This window comes from Nannospalax galili, unplaced genomic scaffold, assembly GCF_000622305.1.
Source record: "Nannospalax galili isolate Female #2095 unplaced genomic scaffold, S.galili_v1.0 scaffold805, whole genome shotgun sequence".
Lineage (NCBI taxonomy): Eukaryota > Metazoa > Chordata > Mammalia > Rodentia > Spalacidae > Nannospalax > Nannospalax galili.
This window is the reverse complement of record NW_008353486.1, coordinates 1,229,180-1,241,873: the sequence shown is the minus strand read 5'-3', so window position 1 is coordinate 1,241,873 and position 12,694 is coordinate 1,229,180. Positions and strand designations below refer to the sequence as shown.

At 39.4% G+C, this 12,694-nt stretch overlaps 1 protein-coding gene across 1 annotated transcript in view; it reads left to right on the top strand.

The window, feature by feature from the left end:
* Peli1 (pellino E3 ubiquitin protein ligase 1) overlaps window positions 1-12,694 on the top strand; it is a 69,196-nt gene that overhangs the window by 46,292 nt on the left and 10,210 nt on the right. Inside the window, exons 2-4 of the mRNA XM_008850633.2 lie at window positions 3,752-3,891; window positions 6,412-6,541; window positions 11,513-11,614. Coding sequence (XP_008848855.1) covers window positions 3,821-3,891; window positions 6,412-6,541; window positions 11,513-11,614 — 303 coding nt within the window. The 5' untranslated portion in view covers window positions 3,752-3,820. The remainder of the gene's footprint in view (window positions 1-3,751; window positions 3,892-6,411; window positions 6,542-11,512; window positions 11,615-12,694) is intronic.

The window sequence follows — 12,694 nt, the reverse complement described above, 5'->3', positions numbered from 1 at the left end:
CTGTTCTGTATGGTCTAGAGAATGATCTATGACAGCCATACTTTCAGTTTCCAATGAGTGAGTGTATTAAGTATATCACAAACCACTGTAAAAGAATAAAGCGAAATAGAGAGAGAGAGAGAGAGAGAGAGAGAGAGAGAGAGAGAGAGAGATAAATTTTTTTTAGTTTTTGAGACAGAGTCTCCCTGTAGCCCAAGCTGGCCTGCAACTCACCATGTAGACTAGGCTGGCCTTGAACTCACAGTGAGCTCTGCCTGCTTCTGCCTCCTTTAATCCAAGTGCTGGGATTAAAGGAGTGTGCCATCACTCCCACCTAGAAATATATTTTATGGCTTCCTTTTTATTTTCCTCCAACCCCATCCAGAAAATAGTACTGCTCTAGGATATGTTTTTTTGGGAGGAATATCGTTTTACCTAGGGAAGGTTAGTTCCTTCCATTGAGAGCGACTTGCTTAATTTTTAGCACTTTTAACATAACAATTTTTCCAGTCTTGGGTAGAATTAATGGTGCCATTTCAAGCTCTTAGTGCTAGATCAACATTGGAATAGGACTGCATACATGGCATCAGCCCAGCTAGCTTAATTAAAGATAATAAGAGAGACCAGTGATTGAGGCATTAGGACATCCTTTGTGAACGTATCCATTTCATGTTCTCAAATGCATGAGTCTGGAATTCATTTGGAAGAATTACATATCTTTTTTATGCATATGAGTTTATGCATGTATGTAAGTGCACCCATGTTGTGCCATGTCTGGAGGTCAGAAGAAGGTGTTGGATCCCCTGGGACTGGAGTTACAGTTGTTAGTCTCCATGTGGGTTCTGGGAGGTGAACCCCGGTGTTCTGCAAGAGCATCGAGTGCTCTTAATCACTGATCCATCTCTCTAGCCCAGGATTACATCTTACTTAGATTTTAAAATACATAGAGAATATATGAAGAGAATGAATACAAAGCACTATCTTGCTTCTGTGTTAAAAATTCTGACCCATTTTACAGATCATGATCTTCATGTAAAGATTCCAGTACCAGTGACTTAAATTATCAGTATGTGCTAGAGTTGCATTGAAAGAGAATTAGCTGTCATGGCACATTATACTCTCAGTTTAATAATGCTAGTTGTGTTGGTTGATTATATGCTATTCTGAGTTTAAGAAAACCTTATCTTGAATCACTTAAGTATACAAATAACTAATGCTACTGAATTGCTTTAGACATTAGAATATTAGAAATAGAAACTAAATTCAAGTTTATTCCTTTGACTGAAACTTTAGTGTCACTAATCAAATAATCTAAAAGCAGGCCTTCTAAGGGGCCAGAGTAAGAATGTGTCTGATGGGAAAATACTATATTTCTAGCTAATTTGACCAATGGCTCTTAAAAAGTATAGAATGGAGGTGTATGTTAGCCCTGCTCTCACTCTTCAGTTCCTTGTCTAAGCTAAAAATTGTTCTTCTGCTGTAGACACAGTAGAACTAACCTATATAACAGCACTGTGCACGGTACTTGTAAATTCTTATGTCGGGGCCAGATGGCTGCTTATATTTTTCCAGCTCCAAAATTCTTTTCTTTCTACTTTAGTCCCTTCATTTTTAGAGATGAGGAAGCAGATTGCTTTGTTTAAAGGGCTAGAACTAGAACACAGGCTAGTACTTGCTAACCATGTGCTACATTGATATTAGTCAGATATGGGTATTCAAGTAACATTTTGAGACTCTAGGTGTAGCCATGTGTTTTCTGATACTGTAGTTTAGAAAACAGAAAAGAAGGAAATTGTTCTTTTATTTACTATGTTTTTGCTACCATGTTAGCTGTTTTTTTGTTTCTCTTTTCCTCTATCCATTCTTCATGATGTACCACTGACAATTTTGTTTATAATTTTTCTTCATCTGAGGATGTCTTGATTTCCCACCTCTGTTTTTATTGGATATAGAATCCTCTTTTGAGAGTTTTGTTCTTTAAAAACATATTAAGCCCCCAACTGTTTCCTGGATCTTATGGTTTCCAGTGAGAAATCCAATTATTCTAATGATTTTTTTAAACCCTTGTAGATAAAATGTTTCTTTTTTGCTTTTCAGACTTGTTTCTTTGACTTCAGATTTCACAACTTTATCTTGGTGTGTCTATCTTTAGGCTATCTTAGAGGAATGGTTTAGTTTCTTGAATCCATTCTGATTGTATTGTGTTTCAGACACTGCTTCTGTGAGTGTTGTTTCAGCCCTGCCTTCTCTTGCTTGAGGGTCCGGCGACACAAATGTTGGCGCTTTTGCTGTATTCCCCAGATCCACAGGGCTCTGTTGACCCTATTTGTTCCTGTTCAGCCTGGATCGTTTCTCTTATGCAACTTTCCTGTTCCTGGATTCTAGGGCCTTTCCATTTTGTCATTGAGCCTATTTAATAAGCTTTTCATTGTGGTTTAATATGCATCTTGGTTCTGAGATTTCCACTTTATACCTTCTATTTCTCTCCTGAGACTTTTTTCCTCACTGTCCCAAATATAGTTTGTGATTACCGAAGTATTCTTACCATGGCTGCTTCTAACTTTTCATCAAGTAATTCTTAGATCTGTTGTCTTGGTCTTGTTATTCTTTGATATCCTCTTTTATTGTTTCAAATCTTTTTGGTTCTTATTATGATGGAATGATCGGTTGAAACCTGGATATTTTCAAACTGTGTTTCGAGACCGTATATTATCTGAACCTGTTTCCACTGGCTTTTCCTGACACTGCTTTGTCAGAGTAGTGGGTACCTTCCCATTACTGACAGTAGAGGAAGTCTAAGTTTCCTGCTCAGCCTCTCTTGACAGGTGAGGGAAAGGCTCCTTGCTGCTGCTGAGTGGAGGTGGAACTGGGGCTCTTCCTTCTACAAGTTCCCACTGTTATAGCAGTTGAGTAAGAGTGTGCCTGTGCCTGGAGTAACAGTGCTTCTTCCCACACCTACATTAACACTACCTGAGTGGGGCTTTGGACTCTTATTAGAGTTTACAAGGAAGATACCAAGGCTCCCCAGACAGCTCTTGCTGTGGGAGTAGGGGCACATTGTGTTTTCTGTAGTTTGGCTGTGATAGAACAGTTACGGTCAAAGTTTTCTTACTAGGCTGCCACTTTATTGTTCCTTTGAACAGAAAGGAAGCTTTTATTTCTCTGTGTCCCCATCCATATTTCTAGGCCATTGGCTTCCTCAGTTCTGCACCTGGTATATATTAGTGAAGAGAACACTGGGAATTCACTGTCATATAGTTTTTTGGATCCTTATGTCCCTACCTGTTCTACCTCTCTCAACTTTTCCTGTCTTTTTTTTCTTCTTTTTTTCTATTTAGTATGTGCATGCACATGTGGAGGTCAAAGGACAACTTGCAGGAGTTGGCACTTTCCTCCCACCGTGTGGGATCCCATTGTGGAATTCAGATTGTCAGGCCTGGTGGCAGGCACCTTTACTACTGAGCCATCTCTTCTGCCATTTTTTTTTTCAAATTTTCATATCTTCTGCATTATTATATCCAGGGTCTTGAATTGTATTTTGTAGACATAATGGGGAAATGTACACGTACTGTCTGTAAAGTAGAAGGCAGCCAGATTTACATTTTGAAAACTTTGTATCAAATATATAACCATTATAAGAGGAAACATCACATAATGTGTTTGTTACATGATGATTTGCATAATGTGATTAAGAAAACTGTTGGAAAATAATGCCCTTTATTTAAACTGAAATTCATTGTTCATATTAGTAATGAAAACTTTTTCTCTCTAGGAAATAATGCAAAAGGTGTCTCAAGGCTCCTGACCAGTGAACAAAGATTTGAGAAAGACAGCCAAGCTCATGTTTTCTCCTGATCAAGAAAGCCATCCTTCCAAAGCACCAGTGAAATACGGTGAACTCATTGTCTTAGGGTAAGACTTCTGCATGACAGCCATGCAATCTAGCACCATATAGTAATATGGATCTGTAGGTTGGAAGTGCTTTTTTTTTTTTTTCTTTCACTACTGCCAAAGAAATAATTTAAAGTTCCAAGGTGTTAGCTACTGATTTTAGAAATTCCTAATACCCACATTTCTGGCATTCTCCTAAGTTTAAGTACTGAGTAAACACTACCTTATCCTTGCCCCTAGAAAAAAAGATGACTTTATATTTTTCTGTCCTATCTTTTAGAACTTTACCTTTCCTCCTGTAGATCATTTTGCATAAGTTAGTATCTTTGTTTTTTTCACCTGCTGAGGTAGCTCTTTGTGCCTAAGGACCAGTTTTGCTGCATTTCTTGATGAAAGAATTTGTTTAGGCATATGGGAAACACAGCACCTAGGTATTGGTCTGCTTCAACAGTTACTCACTTAACTCCTAGAAAAGTGAATGATCCCAGCATTTCAGTTATGTAATCTGAGCGTGTAGTGACTGTCAAAATGGAGATGCAGTCTGCTAACCTGAAGTCTAGAGACTGAAAATTATAAAATGTTTTAAAACCTGCTGTTTCTTGCCTAATGTGTAGAGCACTAGACTTTGTGGTCTGAGAATCATAATGGTATAACTTCTTGTTTAAGTGATAATATGTCAGAGAAAAGAATCAAAGGAATAAGAAGTAATACTGGCTGGGCGTGGTGGAGGCGCATGCCTTTAGTTTCAGCACTCGGGAGGCAGAGGCAGGCAGAGCTCTATGAATTTGAGGCCAGCCTGGTCTAGTGAGTTCCAGGCCAGCTGTGGCTACAGGGAGACCCTGTCTCAAAAACAACAGCAAAAAAAGTGATACTGAACTTGACTGAAAGCCATAAGTCCTAGGGTCCATTGCTTGTGCTAGTGGTGTTTCCATGAGCAAGTCGCAGGCTTACAGACAAATGACAATTAGAAAAGAGAGTGTAAGACCCTTTGAAATTTAAATGTTTTCTATCAAAAAACAAACTTAAATTGGGTGTAGCGGCATATGCCTGTAACCCCAGCCTAAACTGTATGTGGTAACCATGATATTACAGCCTTGGATTACATAGATTTTTAATCATAGTAACAAATGGCTCTTAGCAACCAAGAAGGAAGAAAACAAAAACTATTCTGGGTTAAATTCTTCTAGCAGAAAATTTGAGAATTATTGAAGAATAGGATCTAAAACTTAGTATATAGTTTTAAACTGTCTCTTAGCCTAGAAGTTTCTCAGCTAAGCTTTAGCAGTAGTAATATCTCTGTGTTTGGTGCTTGATGTCTTAATGTAAATAAAATTCTAGACTTGTAACCAAACAAGGTTGCCTGTTTCCTGATGTTGCTTCTTAGAAAAGAGCTTTCCATTTGGAAATACAGTTTGGGAAATAGCATAGATTCAGAAAGCGGTTGAGTTGTGGACCTTACGAGGACAGTAGTGAGGGGCCGTAAGGAACCCATAGTGAGAAGCAATCGCACCACCCCCCCCTTTTTCTCTCACCATTTTGGAAATCAAACTCAGCCTCACATGTGATTAGGCAGGCACTGTACCCTAAGCCACATTTCTGAGACGGTATCATTTTTATATATGGCAGTCACTGAGTGAACTCTTCTCGACTTTAGAATATGATTCTTCTCCCCTGTCGACCACAAGTGCAGGCCATTTATAAATTGATTATAGTCACCTCATCCTCAAATCTGTCTCTGTTTCCTGCTTCATTTCTGCTCAGATACACCAGCTGTGTCTGGAAGAGGGTTGGGAAGCAGTGAATAAGGAAGATTAAATTACTGCTTATGCCTAGATGAAGCAGCAGAGAATGCCCCCCCATCCCCATGTTCTGGCTTTTTGGTGTCATATGTATTACCTTTAGAAAAATAATTTCTATGGGCCTGTTTATCTGGCAGTTTTTATGAGGCTAGGATTAAGATGTGTATGGAGTAGAATTTAATAGCTCCTGACTGCAGTGCGTACCCAAATATGGTTAGAGTTTTTCTCACCTTCCCCAGTTGTCTCAGTCATATCTTGCTTGCCTTTGGGGTATATGTGCTCTAGAGAAATGATCAGAAGACCCAGGTAGATGGGCTTTAACAAGTTTAAATCCTTTTCTAAAGTTCAGCTTTTTAAAGTGTTTGGTTCACAATTAAAGGAAATCGCCCTTAAAGAATTTTTTTTTTTTAACACTTTCTGTACTCTTAAAGGTTATATTAACACTTGAAAAAACATTACCCTGAAAAGTATGGCTTTAAGGATTCAGAGATCCCGGCATTCAGCTCTTGCTTATTTAGATAACTCAAAATTATGTATAACACAAAAGGATTTCTCTCTGATGTAAAATGTAGCCAGAAAGAATCTTTTTTGTTTCACACCCAGGCAGCTGATCTGAAGATGAGCAGTTGCTGGAAGAAATTTGATGCAATTAATTGGGAATTAATTCACAAAGCAAAATTTAACTTTTGTTTTATAATTGTGTGATTCAGAGATCATCTAAACTTTTTTTCCTTCCCATCAGGTATAATGGGTCTCTCCCAAACGGCGATAGAGGAAGGAGGAAAAGTAGGTTTGCATTGTTTAAAAGACCTAAGGCAAATGGGGTGAAGCCCAGCACTGTGCATATTGCATGTACTCCTCAAGCTGCCAAGGTAAAAGAACAACGAAAAGCTAAAGAAGCTAACGTGGAAATGTTGTGATACTTGTGTTTATATCCCAGCATTCACTTTGCATTTGTATTTTAAAATGTCCTTTTGTTTGGTTTGGCTGTTGCCTTTGGAAACAGTATTTGAAAGGCTGCCGTGTAGAATTGAGCTGCTTCCTTTCTTTCCTCTTCCTCCTCCTCCTCTTTTTCCTCTTCTGTTTTTGTTTTGTGGTTGTTCCCACAATAAGCAGGAGGTGGGAATTAGAAGGAAGTACTCCCATTCCCTAAGACTCTGTGGGTCCTCTGGTTTTTATTTGTTCTTGTATTGTTTTTATGATGTTCATAGATTTCCCTCCAGTGCCTTGTACAAAGTAGACCTTTACAATCGTTATATTGAATGGACACAAACTCTTAGCTGTGCCTACAATATAACTTCTCACCCCCCCTGACCTTATTAATCCATCTAGGATTTTTTCTTTCTCCACCGAAAGGTTTAGAAACTGGATCATTTCTGGACACTTGTGCTTTTCTTAGGCTGATAGAAATAAAGGAAGTGTCAGATTTTTGCTTTTGAATTCCTTTTATTTCTAGTTTTGAACACAGACTGAATTCAATACTACAATACCCAAATGAGAAAAATTACAGAGTACCTTGACTTTTGGAAGTACCTGTATTTCCTAATTAACACTAGGATATAAACATTACAGCATTTGTGTTATGTTTTTGTAAGTTAAATACATAAGATGCGCTAAAATTGGCATATGGTACCCTGTTTTAGATGTCCAGTTCCAAAGTTAATTGGATTTTTAGCTGTTTTTGTGTATTTTTTGGTCTTTTTGAGACAGGGTCTTCCCATAGCCCCAGCTGTCCTGGAACTCACTATGTAGACCAGGCTGGCCTTGAACTCACAGAGATCCGCCTGCCTCTGCCTCTGCCTCTGCCTCCCGAGTGCTGGGACTAAAGGCGCGCACCACCACGACTGGGCCTTTACCTGTGTTTTATGTCCCACTTGGAGTGTAAAGCAGAGGCCTCAAGCCTTGGCTCGCCTCCTCCGTTCCTGTTAAAGCACCAGTGAGTATAGGAAGGCAGGCTTTTTCTATGGTGTTTCCTTTTGCTCCTTTGCAGAGAAGGACTGTGCTTCGTGGATGGTAGAAGCAAGTAGCTTATTGATTTCAATCTGAGGTGCTTTTTGTAGTATTTCCCCATAGGAGTGCTCTTGGCATTTGGGGTTTGCAAGTTCTTCATTATTACAGGACTGTCCCACATATTACAGGATATTTAATATACTTGGTTCCCCATCCACTCAATGCCATTTGATCCCTACCATCATTGTGACAGCCAGAAGCACGTACCTGTTTTCAGGTGCCCTTTGGCTGAAAGTACCTCTGGTTGAGGACCACTATCAAGGAAAATATCTATAATCTCTCCTCTAAAATGTCCTTCACGTTCTCATTGCATGTATGTGTCCATGTATAGCATATGTGTGTACATGTGTGTATCTGTGTCTATGTATGCACACTCATGCGTGTGGAGGCCAGAGGTGGACATCTGGTGTCTTTCTTGTTGTTCTCCATCTGAGTTTTTGAGACAGGGTGTCACTGAACCCAGTTACTGATTCAGCTAAACTAACTAGCCACTGAGTTCCAGAGATCCTCCTTTCTCTGCCTCCTTAGCACTGGGGTGACAGGTTTGCACTCCTGTACCTGTTTTTTTGTTTTGTTTTTACATGGGTGCTGGGAATCTGAACTCAGGTTCACATGCCTGCGCAGTGAGCACTTTACCAACTGAACTGTCTGCAGCTCTCCTTCCTCATTTTATGCTGTCACGCCTTTTGTGTTTTCACTGTTAGTCCTTTTCTTCTTTACGAAGAAATAAGAGTCACAGGGATCGAAAATTGATTCTTATCAATGTTTTAAAACGTTGAGGTCATAAAGAAAGCAGTTGTTAAAGTCTGGCAGTCATTTGGGATGAAGGTTTAAAACACTGACTTTTAGTGAGACTTACCTTGACATAGTTCTTATGCCTAATCTAAGACCTAAAAAATAATTATGGTCTTAGAGCCCACAAAATCTCCTTAGCCATTAAGAATTAACTTTCAGGACTGTGAATGTAGCTCAGTGTAGAACACTTGCTTAACACATGTAATGTGTATATGTTTGACCTCCACACTACCAAAAAAAAGATAACTTTTAACCTTGACTTTGTGGCACACACCTGTAATCCCTGTACTCCAGAGGCTGCAGAAGGAAGGATGGAGAGTTGTAGATTAACTGGGCAACACCTCAAGACCCTGTCCCCTTCCCCTACTTCCCCCAAAATTCCAAAATAATTAGCAGGGTTTGGGGTTTTTGTTTTTTGTTTGTTTTGTCTTTTTGAGACAGGGTCTCCCTGTAGCCCCAGCTGATCTGGAGCTCTGTGTATACCAGGCTGGCCTCTAACTCACAGAGCTCTGCCTGCTTCTACCTCCAGAGAGCTGGGATTAAAGGTGTGTACCACCATGCCAGGCTTAATTAGTGGTTATTTAAAGCATTTTTCGCTCAATGCTGAGTTTAAGTGTAGAATTTAAAACGTGGAACAGTTATAAATGCCTCTGAAGACCTAAGTCTGTAGTAAAACGTGAATAACCTGCATCCTCGAGGATGGGTATATCTGGGAAAAGAGCATAGGAAAGGGCATGTGGGACGCATCGATTGCTGTGTCTGTAGAGTTTAATTTCTCATAAAAGGAGACCTGGCAGGATGGCTTGGTGGATTAATGCATGTCCTATCAAACCTGAGTTCAGTCCCTGGACCCACATAGTTGAAGGAGAAAGCTGACTCCCACAAATTGTCCTCTGATCTCTACACATACACACACATGCACACATACAGATTAAATAAATAAGTAAATAAATAATCTTTTGTATATATGCTTTATTATTTTTATGTGTGTGTGTGTGTGTTGCCTGCATGTAGGTAAGTGCACCATGTCTTGCAGTGCCCAAGGAGGACAGAAGAGGCTGTGAGATCCCCTGGAACTAGTGTTATGGACAGTTGTTAGCTGCCATATGGGTGCTGGGATTCAAACCTGGGTCTTCTGTAAGACCAGCCAGTGTTCCTAACTGCTGAGCTATCTCTCCAGCCCCCAATAAATAAATCTTTAAAAATGTTTGAAAGAGAAATAGCTAGCAGGCCTGGTGGTTCACATATCTGATCCCAGCACTTGGGAGACACAAGAGGATCTAGAATTTAAAGCCAGTCTGGACTACATAATGAGTTCTAGATCAGCCTGAGCTACATGAGACACTGTCTCAAAAAAACTGATGTAAAAGAAAGGCAGGTAAGGCGGCACAGACCTCCAGAGACTGAGGCAGGAATATCTCAAATTGAAGGTTAACCTGGACTATATAGCCAGACCCTGTCTCAAAAAAAAAAAAAAACAAAAAAAGTTTTTTAAATTAAATTAAAAAATCCATAAACAAATGAGATGCTAAAGTGGGTGTTTTAGGTTTTGGTGTTTTAGGGTTTTTTTGTATCAGAGTCTCTCTATAACCCAAGCTGGCCTAGAACTTGCTATATAGTCAAGGCTGGCCTCTATCTCACAGAGATCTACCTGCCTCCTCCTCCTGAGTGCTTGGATTAAAGGTGTATGCCACCATGGCTAAAGTGGAATTTTTAAACTTTGTTTAAAACCAGGTAGTTTGGGCTGGAGAGATGGCTCACCAGTTAAGAACACTGGCTGTTCTTGCAGAAGACCTGGGTTTGAATCCCAGCACCCACATGGCAGCTAACAACTGTCTGTAACTCCAGTTACAGGGGATCCCACAGCCTCTTCTGACCTCCACGGGCATTGCACGACATGGGTGCACTTACCTACGTGCAGGCATAGCTCTCATTCACATAAAATAAAAATGATAAATTAAAAACAAAACAAAAACAAAAAACAACCAGGTAGTTAGTACCCCAGGTATTTATTATCTTTGGATATTTGAGATTTAATTAATTTCCTTAATATTAAAACTATTTAAAGCTTTATCTATTGTAGAGTAGGTAAAAATTGAAACCAAACATTTTTCTTTTAATTCTTTTGCTTTGTCTAACCACTCTCTTACGTCTTTTTATCTGTTAACCTTTTATACAACTTGTTTCCACTTCCTTTGTGCAGTAGCTAGGTTTCCCACCCCCAACCCCCCTGAAAATAAAACTGAAAGGTTCACTTAGCAACTCTTAGAGTAAGTCAAGAATGTAGCATGTGCATTGCATTGTTTCTTTTGTAATGTTTAATTATCTTGTGAATTTTTTGTATCAGGCCCAGCATATGATAAAACATTGTCATCTGTAGAGTCACAAAATGATTAGAAAATGAGTAATTCTAGCTTAACTTTATAATTCTTTAGATCACTTAAAAATTTTTTTGTGTCTTGCAAGATTTTTAATTTTTATCAAAAATACTGAGTGCTAGTTTCAGTTTCTACCTGGTATGTGATTTTAACCACTTTATAATTTTAAGTGCTTACAAGGGAAACACAACTTTTAAGGCTTTAAAAAACTATGATTTTGGGGGCTGGAGAGATGGCTCAGTGGCCTTGTTCTTGTAGGAGACCCGGGTTCGAATCCCAGCACCCACATAGCAGCTAACAACTGTCTGTAACTACAGTTCCAGGGGATCCAACAGCCTCTTCTGTCTTCCTCAGGCATTGCACGACATGGGTGCACTTACCTACATGCAGGCAATACATGCATACACATAATATAAAATAAATAAAATATTTTTTAAAACTCTGGTTTTATTTTGTAATTGTCTTAAAGTATTCTATAACCACTCAACCTTGGGAAACCATGATCACTGTTAATGCTGTGTAAACATTACTAGCCTATACCCCTAAATTTCAGGAAGAGAAATACATAAGTGTACGTGACAAATATTTTGACATTCCTGTGGTGAAAACATTTTCTGATTTGATTGACTGCTAATTTTTGCTGTTAACTTTCATTCATAGGCAATAAGCAACAAGGACCAGCATAGCATATCATATACTTTATCTCGAGCCCAGACAGTGGTGGTTGAATATACTCACGACAGCAACATGGATATGTTTCAGGTATTACAAAAATTCTTCCTTTAAAAAATGAAAAAGTTAAAAATTGCCAGTGACTTTGCTGTGATCAGATTAAATATTATATTTTAATACATGTTTAAAATGTGGATTGATGTTGAAACTGCATGTATAAAAGTCACTGTAGAATAATTAAAAGATGGGCTTTGGGGGCTAGAGGGATGGATTAGCAGTTAAGAGCACTTGCTCTTCTTGGAGGAAAGCTCACAACTGCCAGTAACTCCTGTTCCAGGGGATCCAACATTGTCTTCTGGCCTCCATGGGCACCAGATACACACATGGTACACATATATATGGCTGGCACTCACACATACACATAAAAGAAAAATAAGGGGCTAGAGAGATGGCTCAGTGGTTAGGAGAACCGGCTGCTCTTGCAGACAACCCAGGTTCAGTTCCCAACACCCACATGGCAGCTAACAAGCATCCGTAACTCCAGTTCCAAGGGAATTCCAATCCCTCTTCTGACCTCTGTGGGCTTTGTACAACACAGGTGCACGTATTTAACATGCAGGCAGTATGCTCATACATATAATAAAATAAAATAATAAAAAAAATTTTTTGGGTCTTTTTGAGACAGGGTCTCCCTGTAACCCTAGCTGTCCTGGAACTCACTATGTAGACCAGGCTGGCCTTGAACTCACAGAGATCCTCCTGCTTCTGCCTCCTGAGTGCCCTAGGATCAAAGGTGTACACCACCACGCTCAACTAAATAAAATATTTTTTAGCAGGTGTGGTGGTACACGCCTTTAATCCCAGCACTCGGGAGGGAGAGGCAAGCGGATCCTCTGTGAGTTTGAGGCCAGCCTGGAGCTACAGGGACACCCAGTCTCAAAAAGACCCCCCCCCAAAAAAAATCTTTTTTAAGATGGGCTCTGGAATCAGAATTCCTAGTAAACATTTTTTAGCTGTTTCGTGCCTCTGTGTCCTCTGTAAAGTTCAGGTAGTAGCTTCCTTCGTGGCTGTTAAAAAGCTTAAATGAATTTAGGTGTATAGTGTACTCAGAGCTGTGCCAACTGTCTAGTAAACTCAGTAAAAGTCATTATTCAAAACAAGACACCCAGA